The following is a 24,197-nucleotide window of genomic DNA, read 5'->3' on the forward strand; positions in this document are numbered from 1 at the left end:
CAGCCCGTCTGGTGTTCAACTTTCCCAAGTTCTCTCACGTCACCCCGCTCCTCCGCTCTCTCCACTGGCTTCCAGTTGAAGCTCGCATCCGCTACAAGACCATGGTGCTTGCCTACGGAGCTGTGAGGGGAACGGCACCTCCGTACCTTCAGGCTCTGATCAGGCCCTACACCCAAACAAGGGCACTGCGTTCATCCACCTCTGGCCTGCTCGCCTCCCTACCTCTGAGGAAGTACAGTTCCCGCTCAGCCCAGTCAAAACTGTTCGCTGCTCTGGCACCCCAATGGTGGAACAAACTCCCTCACGACGCCAGGTCAGCGGAGTCAATCACCACCTTCCGGAGACACCTGAAACCCCACCTCTTTAAGGAATACCTAGGATAGGATAAAGGAATCCTTCTAACCCCCCCCCCCCCCCCTTAAAAGAGTTAGATGCACTATTGTAAAGTGGTTGTTCCACTGGATATCATAAGGTGAATGCACCAATTTGTAAGTCGCTCTGGATAAGAGCGTCTGCTAAATGACTTAAATGTAATGTAAATGTAAAATGAACTCCACATCCCATTTCAATAAGTCTATGTCACCTTCGCACCCCGTTTTACAACATGGAGGCATCCACGGGCAAACTGTTAAACTGCATGATCTCAAAGGATTCGGTGTATAATCATAAGATCTCTAATATGTAATGAAAAACTGTTTTTAAATGTCTGTTTTGATGCAAATACATGAACTTTAAAAATATATATATTTTTACCCCACAAGAAAAGAAATTGGCGCACTAAATGCTGCTGCAAAGTGATTGCAGACGATGTCGTGCACAAGCACCAAAGCATTAGCTAGCTAGCAAGTTAGCTAGCTCAAGCAGTGTGCACTCCTCAGCAAACCCTAATTAGTTCTTGGCTTGGTAAATTTGAAGTTCTTGAACAATAAATAAATATCATGGTGTTTCGCCAACAACTTTACCTCCTTACAAAATGTTAGTATTGACCTCGTCCCGTTTTACTGTTCATAGAAGCTAGCTAGCAACATTGTCTTTTACCTTTAGCTGCCACACCAATATGTTTCAGACTCGAGCACAAAATGAGGATATGGAGCAATCGCTAATACCGTTACTGCTTACAATTCTGACTACAACCACACAGACAAACGTTAAATAAAATAATTCACCATTTATTTCACCAAATAATTCACCACTTGACCAAGATTCTAGGTACTGTCTTCTCCACTAACGAGCCAGCGTTCTTTCTGAAAGATTCTTCTCTGGCGTGGTTTGAATTGTTCCTCTTTACTCGTCATGAATTAACTTTATTGGTTCACACTCCCCCTACATGATTCAAACTAGTAGATCTGATTTTGCTTTGTTTTGCATTGATTGCAAGCAATGAAATCGCATTGAGAGGAGAAACAAAACATGTTTGAGTAAATCACATAATATGTTTTCAAAAATCTGTCAGCCCAACTTGTCCCGTGTTTTCAGTGTAGATATCATAGGAAGCATCCAGATCCCAGCCCTTCTCTGCTTTTAGATGCAGTTCTCCTCTTCTTCCCTATCCGACAACACAGTAATATCTTTGGATAATCTAAATTATTAAAACATCTCAATTAAACTGATAGAGCTTAATTAGAAGAGTTGAAAGACAGATCACATTATGGCTCCATGGGTGCTAAAAGCATTTGATAATGCCGTTCAGTTGGGTTCAGTCAACTGAGTAAAGATACATCCTTTATTAATGACATTCTCATCTAGACTCATCTTTAAAAACACATTTTCTGAAATAGAGGTGACACATTTTGTTTCTATTTCCCATAACAGCACACACGCGCACATACACATACAATTGAAGTCGGAAGTTTACAAACACTTAGGTTGGAGCCATTAAAACTTGTATTTCAACCACTCCACACATTTCTTGTTAACAAACTATAGTTTTGGCAAGTCGGTCAGGCCATCTACTTTGTGCATGACACATGTAATTTTTCCAACAATTGTTTACAGACAGATGATTTCACTTATAATTCACTGTATCACAATTCCAGTGGGTCAGAAGTTTACATACACTAAATTGACTGTGCCTTTAAACAGCTTGGAAAATTCCAGTAAATGATGATATGGCTTTAGAAGCTTCTAATAGGCTAATTGACATAATTTGAGTCAATTGGAGGTGTACCTGTGGATGTATTTCAAGGCCTGCCTACAAACTCAGTGCCTCTTTGCTTGACATCATGAAAAAGTCAAAAGAAATCAGCCAAGACCTCAGAAAAAATATTATAGACCTCTACAAGTCTGGTTCATCCTTGGGAGCAATTTCCAAACGCCTGTAGGTGAAGGAAAAAGGAAACCGCACACTGCTCCTGATAGTATCACTGATCTTTAATAAGCTTACATATCGGCCTCACTGTTACGTTCGTTGATGGAATTATCTGACCAAGGTGCAGCGTGGTAGGCCTACATCATCAATTTATTAAATGAACACCAAAAACAAGAAAGAATAAACGACACGTAAAGTTTTGTAGCGCTAACACAGCAACTAACCAAAAACAAGATCCCACAACTTAAGGTGGGAAAAAGGGCTGCCTAAGTATGATCCCCAATCAGAGACAACGATAAACAGCTGCCTCTGATTGGGAACCATACTAGGCCAACAAAGAAATAGAAACATAGATTTGCCCACCCAAGTCACACCCTGACCTAACCAAAGAGAGAATAAAAAAGGCTCTCTAAGGTCAGGGTGTGACACTCACGGCTTTTGTCAGAGCTTTTGAGCTTTTGCACAAAAGCTCTGACGAAGGCCGTGAGGCCGATACATAAGCTTATTAAAGATGAGTGATACTATCAAGAGCAGTGTGCGGTTTCCTTTTTCCTTCATCTTGTTCAACTGTTACCATGCACCTGCAAAAAAGATTGCTCAGATGTGCGAGTGCCTTTTGAATTTCAAACGCCTGTAGGTACCACGTTAATCTGTACAAACAATTGTATGCAAGAATGAACACCATAGGACCACAAAGCCGTCATACCGCTCAGGAAGGAGACGCATTCTGTCTCCTAGAGATGAACGTACTTTGGTGTGAAAATTGCAAATCAATCCCAGAACAACAGCAAAGGACCTTGTGAAGATGCTTGAGGAAACAGGTACAAAAGTATCTATATCCACAACGAGTGTCACGCCCTGACCTTAGAGATCCTTTTTGTGTCTCTATTTTGGTTTGGTCAGGGCGTGAGTTGGGGTGGGCATTCTATGTTTTGTGTTCTATGTTTTCTATTTCTGTGTGTTTGGCCGGGTGTGGTTCTCAATCAGAGGCAGCTGATTCCAGAGCCAGTCGGGGTGAAATTGGAGGTGAGCGAGGGGAACGAAGCAGCGACAGTGAAGGAGTTGATGAGGAGATTGGAGGAGAGAGCTATGAGAGAGCTGCTGTGTTGGTGCATGAGGCACGACATTCGCCCTATGGAGCGTGTCCTCGAGTTGATGTCACCTGAGTCAGCTCTCCATACTCATCCTGAGGTGCGTGCTAGCTGTCTGGTGAAGACTGTGCCAGCCCCACGCACCAGGCCTCCTGTGCGCCTCCCCAGCCCTGCACGTCTTGTGCCAGCTTGGCGCTCCAGACCTCCAGTGCGCTTCCACAGCCCGGTGAGTCCTGCGCCGGCTCTAGGCACGGTTTCCCTAATTCGCCAGGAGAACCCAGTGCGTCCTGTTCCAGCTCCCCGCACGTGCCGGGCAAAGGTGGGCATGCAGCCAAGAGGAGCGGTGCAAGTGCTAAGCATCAGAGCTCCAGTGCTCCCCCACAGCCCGGTTCGACCTGTGCCTGAGCTCTGGAGGTGCCGGGCTAGAGTGGCCATTCAGGCTGGAAGAGTTGTGCCAAGGCTACGCACCAGATCTCCAGTGCTCCCCCACAGCCCAGTGTATCCGGTGCCTCGGCCTAGGAAGAGGCCTCCTGTATGTCTTCCCAGCCTGGTGAGTCCTGTGCCTGCTCCTAGAGCCAGGTCTCCTGTGTGTCTTCCCAGCCCGGTGAGTCCTGTGCCTGCGTCCTGTCCGGAGCTGCCAGAGTCTCCCTCCTGTCCGGAGCTGCCAGAGTCTCCCTCCTGTCCGGAGCTGCCAGAGTCTCCCTCCTGTCCGGAGCTGCCAGAGTCTCCCTCTTGTCCGGGGCCCGCTGTGAGGGTCCCCAGTCCGGGGTCGGTGGCGAGAGTCCCAGCTCCAGAGGCGCCACCTAAGTGGGCCAAGCCTTAGGTGGAGCGGGGTCCACGTCCCGCACCAGAGCCGCCACCGTGGACAGATGCCCACCCAGACCCTCCCCTATAGGTTTAGGTTTGCGCCCGGAGTCCGCACCTTTGGGGGGGGGGTCCTGTCACGCCCTGACCTTAGAGATCCTTTTTATGTCTCTAATTTGGATTGGTCAGGGCGTGAGTTGGGGTGGGCATTCTATGTTTTGTGTTCTATGTTTTCTATTTCTGTGTGTTTGGCCGGGTGTGGTTCTCAATCAGAGGCAGCTGTCTATCGTTGTCTCTGATTGAGAACCATACTTAGGTAGCTTTTTCCCACCTGTGTTTTGTGGGTAGTTATTTTCTGTTTAGCTGTTTTGTTTGCCCGACTGTTCGCTTTTGTTCTCCTGTTTGTTGTTTTTGTTCAATTGTTTTTTTGGATTAAATCATGAACACTTTAAACGCTGCACCTTGGTCCACTCTTCCTTCAGCCCACAAGAAACGTTACAACGAGTCCTATATCGACATAACCTGAAAGGCTGCTCAGCAAGGACAAAGCCACTGCTCCAAAACCGCTATAAAAAAGCCAGACCAAGGTTTGCAACTGCACATGGGAAAAAATATCGTACTTTTTGAAGAAATGTCCTCTGGTCTGATGAAGCAAAAATATAACTGTTTGGCCATAATGACCATCGTTAAGTTTGGAGGATAAAGGGGGAGGCTTGCAAGCCGAAGAACACCATCCCAACCGTGAAGCACGGGGGTGGCAGCATCATGTTGTGGGGGTGCTATGCTGCAGGAGGGACTGGTGCACTTCACAAAAAAGATGGAATCATGAGGAGGAAAATGATGAGCATATATTGAAGCAACATTTCAAGACATCAGTCAGGAAGTTAAAGCTTGGTCGCAAATGGGTCTTCCAAATGGACAATGACCCCAAGCATACTTCCAAAGTTGTTGCAAAATGGCTTAAGGACAACAAAGTCAAGGTATTGGAATGGCCATCACAAAGCCCTGACCTCAATACTACAGAAAAGTGTGGGCAGAACTGAAAAAGCATGTGTGAGCAAGGAGGCCTACAAACCTGACTCAGTTACACCAGCTCTGTAAGGAGGAAAGGGCCAAAATTCACCCAACTTATTATAGGAAGCTTGTGGAAGGCTACTCGAAACGTTTGACCCAAGTTAAACAATGTAAAGGCCATGCTACCAAACACTAATTGAGTGTATGTAAACTTCTGACCCACTGGGAATGTGATGAAAGAAATAAAAGCTGAAATAAATAATTCTCTCTACTATTTTAGTGACATTTCACATTCTTAAAATAAAGTGGTGATCCTAACTGAGCTAAAACAGGGAATTGTTACTGGGATTAAATGTCAGGAATTGTGAAAAACTGAGTTTAAATGTATTAAGGTGGGTGTATATAAACTAAGCTAAGGTGTATATAAACTTCCGACTTCAACTGTAACACACACACACTCACACCTACACACACATACACACACACACACAGTCTAAAATGCTTCCAATTGAATGTGTCTCAGATAAAGAAGGATAGTTGTTTTAGGCTAGATTGTGTCCCTGACAATGACTCTCAGCCAGTGAGTCATCTTTGTAAAGCCAGTTGTGTAGGTTGGTACGACCACACAGTACGCCCCTCATTTGTGTCCTACAGAAAGTATACACATAATTAGGTATGACATCACAGACAGCAATAGGTTAGTGGAAGAGCGCCGAGGACAGTTTCACCTCACTAATGAGCGGTTTGGTGACAGAAACCAAACAGGGAGAAGGCAAGAAGATACAATCAACACAATTAGAATGACGAGACCATAGGCCTCAGCAGCCCTAACAATCTGTTCCTTGCCTCCCGGGTGGCGCAGTGGTCTAGAGCACTGCATCGCAGTGCTATGCTGCGCCACCAGAGTCTGGGTTCGCGCCCAGGCTCTGTCGCAGCCGGCCGCGACCGGGAGGTCCGTGGGGCGACGCACAATTGGCTTAGCGTCGTCCGGGTTAGGGAGGGTTTGGCCGGTAGGGATATCCTTGTCTCATCGCGCTCCAGCGACTCCTGTGGCGGGCCGGGCGCAGTGCGCGCTAACCGAGGGGGCGGGTGCACGGTGTTTCCTCCGACACATTGGTGCGGCTGGCTTCCGGGTTGGAGGCGCGATGTGTTAAGAAGCAGTGCGGCTAGGTTGGGTTGTGCTTCGGAGGACGCATGACTTTCGACCTTCGTCTCTCCCGAGCCCGTACGGGAGTTGTAGCGATGAGACAAGATAGTAATTACTAGCGATTGGATACCACAAAAATTGGGGAGAAAAGGGGATAAAATTAAAAAAAAAAAAAAAAAAAAAAAACAATCTGTTCCTATTATATAGCCCTGCGTATTATCTGTAGTAATGTAATTACTGTTTGGATCAATAAGACTTTTCCTGTGTGCCAGCCAAAGACAGAGAACCAAGAGGAAAAAATTATCGTACAGGACACAACTCAAAATGTGTTGTTGTGTCGCTTAGGCTTTTTTTTCTCAAATAAATGTAATGAAATAAAAAACAATCTCCCAAGCCTACTTTGTACTCCTAAACTTCCAAATGCTATTTCAACTCTAATTTGTTATGAATCACTAAAATAACATTCTTTAAGACCTAGATTCAATCCGGACCCTAGAAGATATGCATTTTAGCGTGACTGACATTCAAATGTAATTTCCCATTAAGCCGACACATTAAGCAGTGTTTACAGTGAATAAGGTCTTAACCGAAAAGGTGCATTGCTGAAAAGGGACAATCAGATTAGATCTAGCCCTAAATTTGTTCTGTGTGGTGGAATATCCCGAGAGGCCAATTTTTTTTACAGCGATATAATGATAATGAAGGGGTTAAACATCACAGAGAAGACTGATATGATAAGTGCCTAGGAATTACTAGGTGTGAAGCTGTCACTTCCCTCCCCCAGAATCCTCCAAATGTTAAACATGACACAGGAAATCCTACAGGCTTTCCTCCTCATCCACACATCAAAAGTTTGTGATGCGTCTAGTTGAATGGCTGTCCGAATCTTCACAAAGCACTATCACCCGCCCCTGTCGTATCTCACCTCCTCACACACACACGCGCGCACATCTTCCACCTGACAGAGGGGAACAGAACTGCCAGATTGAGGGTGGCAGATCCTTCTTTTCAGCACCGTGGCTTCCTTTGTCTTGTGAATTTTAAAACCCCCAGGCATACAGTTGCAGGCATAGTGGTTGAATGTGGACAGTGAGGATTTAGCATGTTACCACCAACAAAGCCAGGGGGACAACATCTCCTTTTCAATTAAAAAAAAAATTATTTCATTTTTATTTATCTTTATTTATCACAGACAACGTTGAGACTGCCTATAGGGAGGAGGTCAGAGAACTGGCAGTGTGTTGCCAGGACAACACCCTGTCCCTCAATGTGAGCAAGACAAAGGAGCTGATCGTGGACTACAGGAAAAGGTGGGCCGAACAGGCCTCCATTAACATCGACGGGGCTGTAGTGGAGCGGGTCGAGAGTTTCAAGTTCCTTGGTGTCTACATCACCAACGAACTATAATGGTCCAAACATACCAAGACAGTCGTGAAGAGGGCACGACAAATCTGAAAATCTGAAACGACAGTTTTTCACTTTGTCAGCTCGGGGATTCTATCTAGCAACCGTTCAGTTACTGTCCCAACGCTCTAACCACTAGGTAATGCTGCCGCTAACCTCTGTGGGCTGGATAGCCTATACATCACAGGACAGGCTTGTGGTAATGGCTGGAGCGGAATCAGTGGAATGGTATTAAATACATCAAGGACATGGTTTCCATGTCTTTAATGCCATTCTGTTTGCTCCCTTCCAGACATTATTATGCGCCGCTCTCCCCTCAGCAGTCCCCACTGCTATACATCTGGAGAGAGAAAGAAAGATGGGCACAAGCACCGTCCATGACACAAGCACCGTCCATGACACTAACTCTCCAACATTTGTGTCGTTTTAAAGCTAATTTCCTGCTATTCTAAACATGTTGCCATGTCTTATGTGTGTCCGTGTGATATTGGAGTGACTAAAACATTACAACAAAATCTATAGGCTCAAAAGCAGAGCTAAAAAAACAGTAGCTGACATGGGCTCGTTGATCTGGATATTTCTTACAAGTTATAAATAGCTCTCTAAGGTCATGACATGAGGAAGAGTGCTGAAGCGCCACTCTTTTTCGAAATTGCACCGTGTGCATTCTATTATTACAACATTCCAGAGTGAGTTGAAAGCCCGATTGAGTTCCTGCTGACCGGGGGCGGGCCACACAGTTTGGGAACCACTGGGCTAGATGGTGGAGTAGGCCCTGCTCAGTAGGTTCATGCTGTTTTTTTGTATCTTAGTACTTGCACAGTTATAATAATTATATACACCGAGTGTACAAAACATTAGGAACACCTTCCTAATATTGCGTTGCACCCCCTTTTGCCCTCAGAACAGCCACAATTCATTGGGTCATGGACTCTACAAGGTGTCGATAGCATTCCACAGGGATGCTGGCCCATGTTGACTCCAACGCTTCACACAGTGGACCCTTCTTGATATACACGGGAAACTGTTGAGCATGAAAAACCCAGCAGCGTTGGATAGGTAGTAGTGGGTGACGGTGTGACTACCATACCCCATTCAAAGACACCTACATCTTTTGTTTTCAGATACACAATCCAAGTCTCAATTGTCTCAACGCCTACAAATCCTTATTTAACCTGTCTCCTTTAACCTGTCTCATCTACACTGATTGAAGTGGATTTAACAAGTGACATCAATAATGGATCATAGCTTTCACCTGGATTTACATGGTCAGTTAGTCATGGAAAGTGTTCCTAATGTTTTGGACCCTCACTGTATGTAAGAGTAGTAAGCCAATACAAAAAGAGACCATATCTAATGTTTACACACACTGCATAGCGTGTATAACATTCAACCTGCACTTAAAGCTGAGCGAGCTTGTGTAATACTTGCCTTTCAGCAGTTTACATATGGGGTGGCACAATCACCATCAAGCTCACAGTCTCACGTCAGAATTAGACGTTCATCCATGTTTCTCAAATGTCAAATTTCTATGTTGTTCCAAACGTCTAATTTCTAAGTGTTTAATGTTAAGTTTAGGCATTAACTCCGATTTTGGTTAGGGTTAAGTTTAGGCATTAACTTTTTATTGCTGGATCCGAAGACGCAACCTTTGGCACCTGAGGCAGATAGCAATCTGTCACGGTCAGAACACATAGACACTATAGTTGCTAAAATGGGAAGAGGTCTGTCCATGACAGGGCGTTGCTCTGACTTCTTGACATCTCAGGCAACCAGACAGGTCCTACAGGCCCTAGTGTTGTCGCACCTGGACTACTGGCCAGCTGTGTGGTCATGTGTGGTAAAGAAGGACATAGGTAAGTCGGTCCAGAACAAAGCAGCAAATATCGTACTTAGATGTAGTGTCAGTAACATGCATGTCATTCCCTCCTGGCTCAAAGTTGATTGACCGTATCACTATTGGTCGTTGTGCTAGGCATCGATGTGTTTAAGGTGCCGAAGTGTCTGTTCAAGCAGTTGGCACACAGTTCGAACACTCATCGGTACAACACAAAAGACATGCAACCAGAGGTCACTTCACAGTCCCCGAGAAAAGAGGCTAAGAAACACACAGTATTATGTAGAGCCATGACTACATGGAAGGCTCTGCCAACCCCAGGTAACTCAAGCTAGCAATAAAACCAGTTTAAAAAAAAAAAACACAGAAAAGAACACCTGCACAAAGGGGACTGTGATGAGACAGCCAGTTTATATATATTGTATTGTAATTTGCACTGTACTATGTATTAGACCTAGATATTGTGTGTAAATCAAATCAAACGTTATTTGTCACATGCGCTCGAATACAGTGAAATGCTTACTTACAAGCCCTTAACCAACAATGCAGTTTTAAGAAAAACACCCCGCCCCCCCCAAAAAAGAAATAAAAGTAACAAATAATTAAAGATGAGCAGTGAAATAACAATAGCATTTACATTACATTTAAGTCATTTAGCAGACGCTCTTATCCAGAGCGACTTACAAAGTGGAAATTTCATACATATTCATCCTGGTCCCCCCGTGGGGAATGAACCCACAACCCTGGCGTTGCAAGCGCCATGCTCTACCAACTGAGCCACACGGGACTATAGCGACGCTATATACAGGGGGTACCGGTACAGAGTCAATGTCTTGGGACACCGGTTATTTGCAATGCAAATAGTCTGGGTAGCCCTTTGATTAGATGTTCAGGAGTCTTATGGCTTGGGGGTAGAAGCTGTTTAGAAGCCTCTTGGACTTAGACTTGGCACTCCGGTACCGCTTGCCGTGCGGTAGCAGAGAGAACAGTCTATGACTAGGGTGGCTGGAGTCTTTGACAATTTTTAGGGCCTTCCTCTGACACCGCCTGGTATAGAGGTCCTGGATGGCAGGAAGCTGGGCCCCAGTGAGGTACTGGGCCATACGCACTACCCTCTGCAGTGCCTTACAGTGGGATGACGAGCAGTTGCCATACCAGGCAGTATGCAGGATGCTCTCGATGGTGCAGCTGTAGAACCATTTGAGGATCTGAGGACCCATGCCAAGTATTTTGTATGTACTGATATGTAGGCTATGGTTGACGTTTTGAATGTATGTATTTCATTCCTTGACTAAATCAAATCAAATCAAATTGTATTAGTCACATGTGCCGAATACAACAGATGTAGACCTTACAGTGAAATGCTTACTTATGAGCCCCTAGCCAACAGTACAGTTTTAAAAAAATACGGATAAGAATAAGAGATAAAAGTAACAAGTAATTAAAGAGCAGCAGTAGAAAATAGCAATATATACAGGCGGGTAATGGTACAGAGTCAATGTGCGGGGGCACTGGTTATTTGAGGTAGTATGTACAGTACATGTAGGTAGAGTTATGAAAGTGACGACAACAGAGAGTGGCAGTGGTGTGGAGACGGGAGGGGGGACAATGCAAATAATCTGGGTAGCCATTTGACTAGATGTAAAGGAGACTTATGGCTTGGGGGTAGAAGCTGTTTAGAAGCTTCTTGGACCTAGACTTGGCACTCCAGTACCGCTTGCCATGCAGTAGCAGAGAGAACAATCTATGACTAGGGTGGCTGGAGTCTTTGACAATTTCTAGGGCCTTCCTCTGACACCGCCTGGTTATAGAGGTCCTGGATGGCAGGAAGCTTGGCCCCAGTGATGTACTGGGCCGTTCCCATTACCCTCTGTAGTGCCTTGCGGTCGGAGGCCGAGCAGTTGCCATACCAGGCAGTGATGCAACCAGTCAGAACCTTTTGAGGATCTGAGGACCCATGCCAAATCTTTTCAGCGTCCTGAGGGGGAATAGGTTTTGTCTTACCCGCTTCACGACTGTCTTGGTGTGCTTGGACCATGCTTGGACCACTAGTCTACTTGCTGGGGTGGCAGGTAGCCTAGTGGTTAGAGTGTTGGACTAGTAACCGAAAGGTTGCAAGATGAAAACCCTGAGCTGACAAGGTAAAAATCTGTCATTCTGCCCCTGAACAAGGCAGTTAACCCACTGTTCATAGACTGTCATTGAAAATAAGAATTTGTTCTTAACTGACTTGCCTAGTTAAATAAAGGTAATAAAAATGTTAGTTTGTTGGTGATGTGGACACCAAGGAACTTGAAGCTCTCAACCTGCTCCACTGCAGTCCCGTCAATGAGAATGGGGGCGTACTCGGTCCTCTTATACCTGTAGTCCACAATCATCTCTTTGTCTTGATCACGTTGAGGGAGAGGTCGTTGTCCTGGCACCACATGGCCAGGTCTCTGACCTCCTCCCTATAGGCTGTCTTGTTGTTGTCGGTGATCAGGCCTACCACTGTTGTGTCATCGGCAAATTTAATAATGGTGTTGGAGTCGTGCCTGGCCGTGCCATCATGAGTGAACAGGGAGTACAGGAGGAGGCTGAGCACGCACCCCTGAGGGGCCCCTGTGTTGAGGATCAGCATGGCGGATGTGTTGTTACCTACCCTTACCACCTGGGGGCGGCCCGTCAGAAAGTCCAGGATCCAGTTGCAGAGGAAGGTGTTTTTGTCCAAAGGTCTTTAGCTTATTGATGAGCTTTGAGGGCACGATGGTGTTGAACGAAGAGCTATAGCCAATGAATAGCATTCTCAAATAGGTGTTCCTTTGGTCCAGGTGGGAAAGGGCAGTGTGGAATGCAATAGAGATTGCATCATCTGGATCTGTTGAGGCGGTATGCAAATTGGAGTGGGTCTAGGGTTTCTGTGATGATTTTTGTTGATGTCAGCCATGACCAGCCTTTCAAAGCACTTCATGGCTACAGACGTGAGTGCTACGGGTCGGTAGTCATTTAGGCAGGTTACCTTGGCGTTCTTGGGCACAGGCACTATGGTGGTCTGCTTAAAACATGTTGGTATTACAGACTCGGACAGGGAGAAGTTGAAAATGTCAGTGAAGACACTTGCTAGTTCATCAGCGCATACTCGCAGTACACGTCTGGCCCTGCGGCCTTGTGAATGTTGACCTGTCTAAAGTTCTTACTCACATCGGCTGCGGAGAGCGTGATCACACAGTCTTCTGGTACAGCTGGTGCTCTCATGCAAGTTTCAGTGTTATTTGCCTCTAAGCGAGCATAGAAGTAGTTTAGCTCGTCTGGTAGGCTCGTGTCACTGGGCAGCTCTCGGCTGTGCTTCCATTTGTAGTCTGTAATGGTTTGCAAGCCCCGCCACATCCGACGAGCGTCAGAGTCTCAATCTTAGTTCTGTATTGACGCTTTGCCTGTTTGATGGTTCATCGGAGGGCATAGCGGGACTTCTTATAAGCTTCCGGGTTAGAGTCCTGCTCCTTGAAAGCGGCAGCTCTAGCCTTTAGCTGAGTGCGGATGCTGCCTGTAATCCATGCCTTCAGGCTGGGGTATGTACGTACTGTCACTGTGGAGACGACTTCATCGATGCACTTATTGATGAAGCCAGTGACAGATGTGGTGTACTCCTCAATGCCATTGGAGGAATCGCGGAACATATTCCAGTCTGTGCTAGCAAAACAGTCCTGTAGCTTAGCATCAGCCTCCTCTGACCACTTTTTTATTGATGTAGTCACTGGTGCTTCCTGCTTTAATTTTTGCTTGTAAGCAGGAATCATGAGGATGGAATTATGGTCAGATTTGCCAAATGGAGGGCGAGGGAGAGCTTTGTATGTGTCTCTGTGTGTGGAGTATAGGTGATCCAGAGTTATTTTCCCTCTGGTTGCACATTTAACATGCTGATAGAAATTTGGTATAACTGATTTAGGTTTTCCTGCATTAAAGTCCCCGGCTACTAGGAGCGCCGCCTCTGGGTGAGCGTTTTCTTGTTTGCTTATGGTGGAATACAGTTCATTCAATGCTATCTTAGTGCTAACCTCTGACTGATAAACAAATAAAAAAACACAATCGGTCGGGGGCATGTAAAACGTCTGCCTTCTGCTCCGGTCCCATCTTAATCAATGATGTTCTGTACATTATATACCACGTCTAAGGGTTGTTCTTAAGCACGACGCAACGCGGAGTGCCTGCACACAGCCTTTAGCCGTGGTATATTGGCCATATATCACAAACCCCCGAGGTGCCTTATTGCTATTATAAACTGGTTACCAACTTAATTAGAGCAGTAAAATAAATGTTTTGCCATACCCATGGTATATGGTCTGATATACCATGGCTGTTAGCCAATCAGCATTCAGGGCTCGAACCACCCAGTTTATAATTAAGCAATAAGGCACGAGGGGGTGTGGTATATAGCCAATATATCACGGCTAATGGCTGTTCTAAGGCACGACACAAAGCGAACCACCCAGTTTATAATATGTATTATGTCATGTTTCATGTGGACCTCATGAAGACTAGCTGATGCTTTAGTAGCAGCTAATGAGGATCCTAAAATTGTTTAAATACCGTCCACAACACCCTAGCAAACCCGGAAACAACTTGAAGGTAACAGCGCTCACTGTTGCTCATAGTGGCAAGTTTCCACAGCCTCTCCCGACTTCCTGAAATATGAATGGACATCGAATACTGCCTCACAGGTGACCTGGTTGCAACCACACCCCATGATATGAGGGTTGGGGTGGCACAATAGGATCAACAACAGTGCCCCTGAGGAACAGAATGTCCTTTATTGTTCTCCCAAAAAAGTTCTAAAAACACTATACACAGAGACAATCATGATTCAGTCCTATGTTAACAAAACGTGCAGATTCAGAGATACTATTAGGTAATGATGACCTTTACAGGACACACAAGTCAACATATACCATATTCTACCAACTGTGGTACAAGAAAATAATTTCAAAACCCTAACTTCTCCACAAGGTGCTTCTGGAAGTATTTTTATGATGATTATTGTGTTATTTTGGACATACAGTATACACAGTCACCTTATTGGCACCCTTGATAAAGATGAGGAAAAAATACTGCAAAAGAAATAGTAACAATACTGAGCTATATTGTATGCTCATAAAAATGTGAAAATGTTATTATTTTATACTAATACGGCATTCTTTTTCATAATAAAATAATACAAATGCATCTGGTTTCCAAGCCTTCTTCTCTTATTTGTTAAACTAACTTCTCTGGCCCACCAAGAGTGGCTGAATATCCTCTTATCTTCAGTTTGCTCCTCTACTGATGTTGGAGAGCGAGACAGTGTTCCTCTCCCCAAGTCTCCATCTTTATATTCAGTGAGCTTCCCAACACCCTCGTAGAGTAGGCCATACATCATCACATGGGATATCATTGCTTTAGTGTTGCAATATGTCAGATGTCAGATAGACTTACTCTATTTGTAAGAAAGGCTTTTGTCATCTCATCAATCTTTCTAGCTCCTCTATGAAATTATTTAAGCCTGCCCCTTACTTTACCGCGGAGAGATAAATGATAGGCTTGTGGCCAAAACTGCTGTTTGTGTATGCGGAGGCATCATGCCCATAGATTTGTCCTGTTCATTTTTTAATTTTTTATAATAATACTTTTTCTTCTCTGTAATAACACTAGCCCCCTATCAATTTCATGAAGTTGGCTTTAGCTAGCCTAGAGAGTTTCCCAACCTCATAACTAGCTACCAAGTAGCCATTTTAGTCTATCAATGAAGTTACATTTACATTTGTGCATTTTAGTCATTTAGCAGAGCGACTTACAGGTGCAATTAGGGTTACGTGCCTTGCTCAAGGGTATATTGACAGATTTTTCACCATTTGCCGAGTAGCTAGCAAGAGTAGCAAGAGTTGCTAGCTTGTCTAACTATGTTAGCTGGTATGCCTGCTGGCAAGGTTGGTAGACTTTAGAAAAGCAAACAATAGCTAAATGTACAGAATAAGACTCTTATTCCTTTCAAACTTTTAGCCAGATTTTAGCAGAGATGCAGGCCTAGCCCCCTTCTGGACCAAAACTTTTCACGTGAAAATGCAATTTGGATATAATGGCGCCGGAGAAGATGGCTGCCATTTTACGGTCTCCTAACCAACTGTGCTATTTTGTGTGTTTCTTCACATTGTTTGTAACTTAATTTGTACATAATGTTGCTGCTACCATCTCTTATGACCGAAAAGAGCTTCTGGATATCAGAACAGCGATTACTCACCTCGAACTGGATGAAGATGTTTTTCTTTAATGAGTTTGACGCGAAGGATATACAGCTTCTCCGAGACCAGGCACAAATCCCTGTCATTCGCTTGAAGAAAAGACGGAAATACAAGGGGCAGAGATCGGGGTGCCTTGTGAGAATTCATTGGCGAGTGGGTAACCCGTCTCTACCATCCATTCTGTTGGCCAACATGCAATCACTGGAGAATAAACTTGATGATCTCCTATCGAAACTATCCTAACAATGGGACATTAAAAACTGTAATATCTTGTGTTTCACAGAATTGTGGCTGAACGATGACACAGTTAATATACAGTTGGCTGGGTTTTCCGTTCATCGGCAGGACAGAACAGCTACGTCTGGTAAGATAAAGGGTGGGGGTGTGTGTCTATTTGTCAATATCAGCTGGTGCGTGATGTCTAATATTAAGGAAGTCTCGAGGTTTTGCTCGCCTGAGGTAAAGTACTTATGAAAAGCTGTAAACCACACTATCTACCGAGAGAGTTTTGTTCTATATTTTTCATAGCCGTCTACTTACCACCACAAACTGAAGCTGGCACTAAGACCGTACTCAACCAGCTGTATAAGGCCATAAGCAAACAAGAACATGCTCATCCAGAAGCGGCGCTCCTAGTTGCCGGGGACTTTAATGCAGGTAAACTTAAATCTGTTTTACCTCATTTCTACCAGCATGTTACATATGCAACCAGAGGAAAAAACTGTAGACCACCTTAACTCCACACACAGAGACACATACAAAGCTCCCCCTCGCCCCTCCATTTGGCAAATCTGACTATAATTCTATCCTCCTGATTCCTGCTTTAGGACTATTTTGCTAGCACAGACTGGAATATGTTTCGGGATTCCTCCAATGGCATTGAGGAGTATACCACGTCAGTCACCGGCATCATCAATAAGTGCATTGACGATGTCATCCCCACTGTGACCATACGTACATATCCCAACCAGAAGGCATGGATTACAGGCAGCATCCGCACTGAGCTAAAGGTTAGAGCTACGCTAATCCTCAACACGGGGCCCCTCAGGGGTACGTGCTTAGTCCCCTCCTGTACTCCCTGTTCACCCATGACTGCATGGCCAAGCACAACTCCAAACCATCATTAAGTTTGCTGACAACACAAACGTGATAGGCCTGATCACTGACAATGATGAGACGGCCTATATGGAGGAGGTCAGAGACCTGGCCTTGTGGTGCCAGGACAACAACCTCTCCCTCAATGTGAGCAAGACAAAATAGCTAATCATGGATTACTGGAAAAGGAGAGCCGAACACACACCCATTCACTTTGACTGGGCTGTAGTGGAGTGGGTCGAGAGTTTCAAGCTCCTTGGTGTCCACATCACCAACAAACTACCATGGTCCAAACACACCAAGACAGTCATGAAGAGGGTACGACAACACCTTTTTCCACCTCAGGAGACTGAAAAGATTTGGCATGGGTCCCCAGATCCTCAAAAGGTTCTACAGCTACCCCATCAAGAGCATCCTGACCGGTTGCTTAACTTCATGGTATGGCAACTGCTCAGCATCCCACCATAAGGGACTACAGAGTAGTGTGTACGGCCCAGTACATCACTGGGGCCAAGCTTCCTGCCATCCAGGAACTATATATTAGGCGGTGTCAGGAAGGCCCAAAGAATTGGCAAAGACTCATCACCCAAGTCATAGACTGTTCTCTCTGTTACCGCACGGCAAATGGTCCCAGAGCGCCAAGTCTAAGTCCAAAAGGATCCTTACCAGCTTCTACCCCCAAGTTATAAGACTGCTGAACAATTAATCAAATGGCCACCCGGACTATTTACATTGACAGGAATGGAGGGTTTTAAGTTAAGTGGTACGCTTACCTTAAAAATTGTGTTTTAAAAAAAGTGTACAAATCTTTAATCAATGACAATATGATTACATTTGACATAATCACTTATTACTGACTTTTCAATATGACACAACCTTGGATTTGAAATCAAAAACCTCTGGATTTGGGTTACGCTGATCTTTTTGCTACACCACAAAGTCTGTAGCATTCTTAGAAGTCCCCTACACATTACATTACCTATAATACATCTCTGCACTATTTTAGTTATCAGTTAATCTGACTATTCTCTCATTGTTTATTTCATTGACTTATCTCAGCAAGTTGATGGTTTCTGTATAGTGTTGGTGGGCCATGTAATTCTGTTTAACTGTACTCCTGAATCACTATGATAAATATAATCGTTTTTCTTGATCGTATTATACAAAGCTGAGATTTACTATGAAGTCCAAATTGTGGGAATACAGGTGAAACCAGTCACTGACACAGACATGGTGGAGCAGTAGGAAGATCGGAATGCCCTGAAGCAAGAAGTTATTCAAATCCCAGGTGAGTAAATGTTGTATAATAATGACTGATTAAATAAACGTACATGTGTCTAATATGTACGTGGTAAAAAAAACTGCAGCTATTTTGTGACGTTCTGTGGACGTCCTAACGACTTTTTGTTTGCAGGGTATCATGGGAAAATGTTCATCCACTTGTGTAAAGTTGTGATCACGTGAAAATCCACACGTGAAACTTTATATGAAATATCATCACATGTTAAAGTGTTCCAAAACCACATGGTTTCACATGTGAAATACAATTTTGCATATTTTGCAAAACATGTGGAAATGTCACATGTGAAATCATGTGTTTTTTCGAAAGGGGAACTATACACATGTTGGGGCATCAGGAGAGATAATGTAGTACAATGGAGAAAGGGAAGAAGGGGTAAGGGGATTTTTTTGTGGCCAGCCTAAATTACATTAGAATTATTTATCTTTAGGTTCCCATACAGTATATGACATGCGTCAACAGCTTTCAATGGGGCTTCAGTGGGCCTATCTGGCAAAATATTGCTTTCATTGAACCATATCACAGCTTCACAGACATACATAAATCGAGAAGCATGTCTAACATGTTGTTTTGATAAAAGTGAAAGTGGAATGCAAGGTAATTTGCTCTCAGGAGAAAAAACAAAAGTGAAGAGAGGAGAGCCGTAAAGTGTGCAGTAACGTAGGATAGTCTATGCGATCGCATGCTGGAGTTTGTTCTATTAGCCTATGGAGGCTGAGAGAGACACACCGCAAACAAAATATTTCAAATTCTGAAAGCAGTCGGTCGGACTGAGTGGAGTGGAATCGGAGCTGAAACACCCCAAGAGCGATAAAGACGGTGGACCCGCACTGCGTTAAGAGGCTACAGGTGTAGTTTTGTCAAACACATCATATCACGCGATTTCTGAAGCTGAGCCTGCGAAGACCTCTTCCCTTTCCGCTTTTTGGAGCGCAGCGGGCAGCTTTTAATTCATGCTCCCTTTTTCCTCGGAGACAGGAGTGTGGTGTATGTTGCCTAGCAATTATAAGTTAAATGGTATTTTGGAGAACTCAGCATTACGAAAATAAATATTGGAGCACCGGACCAGTCGCACATCGGAAAAACAATACTTGAGAGGATAGTTATGAAGAGGGGTTGAGAAAGGACGATGCAAAGGCTGTCAACGCTTTGAAGTTCGCGAGACCCGACCTCAATCTCTGACCGACTTTCAATCGGCCCACTGAATGAATTATTGGATACTTCGGACGGAACCTGTGATGTTCGTTTAATGTACACGGAGAAGAAGAGTTATTTACATGTAGGCTATTATTAAAACCACGCAAAACGCAGTAGCCTGGAAAGTCCATTCACTGGAATATATAGCGTTGTAATACAGAAGGAAATAGACTACGGAACTACATAGTACAACAAATATTTCCAAAGAAACGTTTGAATTTCCTCTGAAATGGACTGACACCGATCAAACCAAACATATCTCGATAAGATAATGACCGGCAATTTAGAGGCTTATTGGGACTTCAGAGTTGAGAAAATTCATAACGATAAGTAACTGACTGACAGTTGGTGTTTCATGTGTGCAAGATTCATTCCAAAAGTGGTGTGATATCCTCTCTTGTGATGATTGAGTATCCCTACTCTGGTACCGGAGGCATCTCGTGGTAACACAGTAGCTGCGACAAGGAAGGAGTGGAGTTTGGAGATATCAGCAAATAAACGCACAGAAAAAAATGTGGCTGCGAATTCTTCCGCAGGTATGTCAGGTGCATGCGAGATGCTTTTAAAATGATTGTTGTCGTTTCAGTTAACTGTTATGTTGTAAAAGTTGGTTTTGTTGGCTTAGCCGAGATTGTGTTTTAGACTCTCACTGCTTGGGACTTTGATTATTATTTATATATATATATATATATATATATATATATATTCAAATCAGATTGAATGTGTCACATGCGCCGAATACAACTAGTGCAGACTTTACCGTGAAATGCTTGCTTAAGAGCCCTTCCCAGCGATGCAGAGTTTTAAAATAATAATACAAATAAAATAGTAACATGAGGAATAAAATAAAATACTCAAGAATGGAGCTATATACAGAGAGTCGGCTACCAGTAGGCCTACCAGACCAGTTTGCAGAGTTACGAGGTATTTGAGGTAGATATGTACATGAGAGAAGGGTAGAGTGACTAGGCATCGGGTTATATAATAATAAGAGTGAAATAACGAACAGAGTAGCAGCAGCAAATGATGAATGTAAAAGTGTGTGTGTGCTGTATGTGTGTGCGTGTGTGTTTTTCGTTTACTACTCCTGTAAAGAACAATATCTAGTGAACAATATACTTTTTCAAATGCACGTTATTTTGGCACTCGAGCACTACTAACTACTATGATTAAAAGGGATATTGCTAAATATTGTTACATACATTATTTTGTTGATTCATTCACTTAGCTTGTGTTCAAGAATACCAATTCCAGGGATATTAAAATCGCCTAATGACAGAGAACTTGTCGTCACCTAAATCAAAGCTTAGCTATATTCTACAACAGCATTCGGATCTTAATTTAAACGTATAGGCTAATAACAACAGATAACCCCTTTAAAAGCCCGACCCAGATACTTGGACATGAATGCATTGTTACATTTCAGACAATCTTTCGGTGTTTTTGTGGCTCGCCTGATTTAGCCTAATTTGGGAGAAGATTACGCGTTGTCATTACACGTTTGAATGAGGGTCAAATTGAAATCGGTTGAATTAAATATGACTGTTTTCTTATACAATCATCACATCCGCATAGTCAACATTACCTGCGCAGATTGAAAGCAACGAAGGCAACAAAACAACTATTCAGCCCTTGCATAGGCCTACTTGTACGGGATTCTTCAGTCTTGAATTCCAGGGTTGTGTATCTGGTGTATGCTAATGATCATACCTTCTTTGTGCGGTATATTCAAAACAGTATCAACGTAGACACCACAATGCATTGAGAATCAAACTCATTCACACTGCCTGTGAATCACACTAATCCTATTGCTTGAGGTAAGTCTGGCATTTGTCCAATGGGGAGAGAGGAGGGAACGCTACCCAGGGCTAGGAGGTGAAGTGATTGACAGTTTTAAATGCAGTGAGATTGGCATTCTAATTTAAGCAGAAAGGACAACCTGGACAATGAGGAAGTGGAAATGCAAATTAAACCAACGATGCATATCTGATTGCAGATCAATCATCTCCAGTAGCTAGACAACATGCACATATTCAGATCACTTTTTGTTTTTACTGGGCAACCATCCCATGTCTTTGATTTTCATATGATCATTTGATATGTTAATGTTGTTGAATGTTAAATTGAATGTTAAATTGAATCACCAACATAATATTATTTTTATACTCTAAATTTGCCAAACCGTCTGACTCTGTAGACATTATTTTCCTCTCCACCAAACAATACATTTTACGTTTTCGAATGAATCACTAACATTATGTTATTTTTATACTCCCAATTTGCCTTGCAGACAGACTCTGTAGGACTACAACTTTTTCCCAGTCTACCAAACTTTTAAGGACAGTCCTAAACAGGGCCCTCTTTCAGAGGCAAACAGATCCTTGTCCCTTCATCAGGTGTGAATGTCAGTGAGACTCTAGTCTGTTCAGCCTCTCATATAAACTCTTCCTCAATAAGATATCAATGTCTACTTCTTCAATTAAATATCTCAATGTCCTCCTATTTACAGTCTGGGTCTGTCTGTCCCTGCTGATCTAATTAACTCAACACAGAGCCCTCAGATGGAAGGGACCAAACCACAGAGCGGACATTCCCATTCAATTCTACCTAATTCTAGTACAGTAATTCTATTTCAATGGGCACAGAAGCTACAGAGATTTAAATCCTCCCACCCAAACATATCACATAGCTGATTACCAATGGCTGCTTGGCTGACAGATGGGAAAATGGCTTTTGAGGAATAACAGTGTGTGCTAGCACTATACAACAAGGTTCCCCAACAGGCGGCCCACGGGCCAAATTCGGCCCGCAGGTGATTTTATTTGGCCCTCAATTTTTCAGAGAAAAAACATATATATACAGTGGGGAGAACAAGTATTTGATACACTGACAATTTTGCAGGTTTTCCTACTTACAAAGCATGTAGAGGTCTGTAATTTTTATCATACGTACACTTCAACTGTGAGAGAAGGAATCTAAAACAAAAATCCAGAAAATCACATTGTATGATTTTTAAGTAATTAATTTGCATTTTATTGCATGACATAAGTATTTGATACATCAGAAAAGCAGAACTGAATATTTGGTACAGAAACCTTAGTTTGCAATTACAGAGATCATACGTTTCCTGTAGTTCTTGACCAGGTTTGCACACACTGCAGCAGGGATTTTGGCCCACTCCTCCATACAGACCTTCTCCAGATCCTTCAGGTTTCGGGGCTGTCGCTGGGCAATACGGACTTTCGGCTCCCTCCAAAGATTTTCTATTGGGTTCAGGTCTGGAGACTGGCTAGGCCACTCCAGGACCTTGAGATGCTTCTTACGGAGCCACTCCTTAGTTGCCCTGGCTGTGTGTTTCGGGTCGTTGTCATGCTGGAAGACCCAGCCACGACCCATCTTCAATGCTCTTACTGAGGGAAGGAGGTTGTTGGTCAAGATCTCGCGATACATGGCCCCATCCATCCTCCCTTCAATACGGTGCAGTCGTCCTGTCCCCTTTGCAGAAAAGCATCCCCAAAGAATGATGTTTCCACCTCCATGCTTCACGGTTGGGATGGTGTTCTTGGGGTTGTACTCATCCTTCTATTCCTCCAAACACGGCGAGTGGAGTTTAGAGCAAAAAGCTCTATTTTTGTCTCATCAGACCACATGACCTTCTCCCATTCCTCCTCTGGATCATCCAGATGGTCATTGGCAAACTTCAGACGGGCCTGGACATGCGCTGGCTTGAGCAGGGGGACCTTGCGTGCGCTGCAGGATTTTAATCCATGACGGCGTAGTGTGTTACTAATGGTTTTCTTTGAGACTGTGGTCCCAGCTCTCTTCAGGTCATTGACCAGGTCCTGCCGTGTAGTTCTGGGCTGATCCCTCACATTCCTCATGATCATTGATGCCCCACGAGGTGAGATCTTGCATGGAGCCCCAGACCGAGGGTGATTGACCGTCATCTTGAACTTCTTCCATTTTCTAATAATTGTGCCAACAGTTGTTGCCTTCTCACCAAGCTGCTTGGCTATTGTCCTGTAGCCCATCCCAGCCTTGTACAGGTCTACAATTTATCCCTGATGTCCTTACACAGCTCTCTGGTCTTGGCCATTGTGGAGAGGTTGGAGTCTGTTTGATTGAGTGTGTGGACAGGTGTCTTTTATACAGGTAACGAGTTCAAACAGGTGCAGTTAATACAGGTAATGAGTGGAGAACAGGAGGGCTTCTTAAAGAAAAACTAACAGGTCTGTGAGAGCCGGAATTCTTACTGGTTGGTAGGTGATCAAATACTTATGTCATGCAATAAAATGCAAATTAATTACTTAAAAATCATACAATGTGATTTTCTGGATTTTTGTTTTAGATTCCGTCTCTCACAGTTGAAGTGTACCTATGATAAAAATGACAGACCTCTACATGCTTTGTAAGTAGGAAAACCTGCAAAATCGGCAGTGTATCAAATACTTGTTCTCCCCACTGTATATATACATTATCAGTCAAAAGTTTGGACACACCTACTAATTCAAGGGTTTTTCTTAATGTTTTACTATTTTCTACATTGTAGAATACTAGTGAAGACATCAAAACTATGAAATAACACATATGGAATCATGTAGTAACCAAAAAAGTGTTAAACAAATCAAAATATTTTTTTTGACTTATTTGACATCCTTCAAATTATTCACCATTTGCCTTGATGACAGCTTTGCACACTCTTGGTATTCTCTCAACCAGCTTCATGAGGTAGTCACCTGGAATGCATTT

General features: G+C 43.7%; 1 protein-coding gene across 1 annotated transcript in view; it reads left to right on the forward strand.

Annotated features, from left to right (window-relative positions):
• The first annotated feature begins 18,903 nt into the window (after nt 1-18,903).
• LOC139564871 (corticotropin-releasing factor receptor 1-like) overlaps nt 18,904-24,197 on the forward strand; it is a 160,579-nt gene continuing 155,285 nt past the window's right edge. Inside the window, exon 1 of the mRNA XM_071384708.1 lies at nt 18,904-19,984. Coding sequence (XP_071240809.1) covers nt 19,961-19,984 — 24 coding nt within the window. The 5' untranslated portion in view covers nt 18,904-19,960. The remainder of the gene's footprint in view (nt 19,985-24,197) is intronic.

This window comes from Salvelinus alpinus, chromosome 36 (assembly GCF_045679555.1).
Source record: "Salvelinus alpinus chromosome 36, SLU_Salpinus.1, whole genome shotgun sequence".
Taxonomy (NCBI): domain Eukaryota; kingdom Metazoa; phylum Chordata; class Actinopteri; order Salmoniformes; family Salmonidae; genus Salvelinus; species Salvelinus alpinus.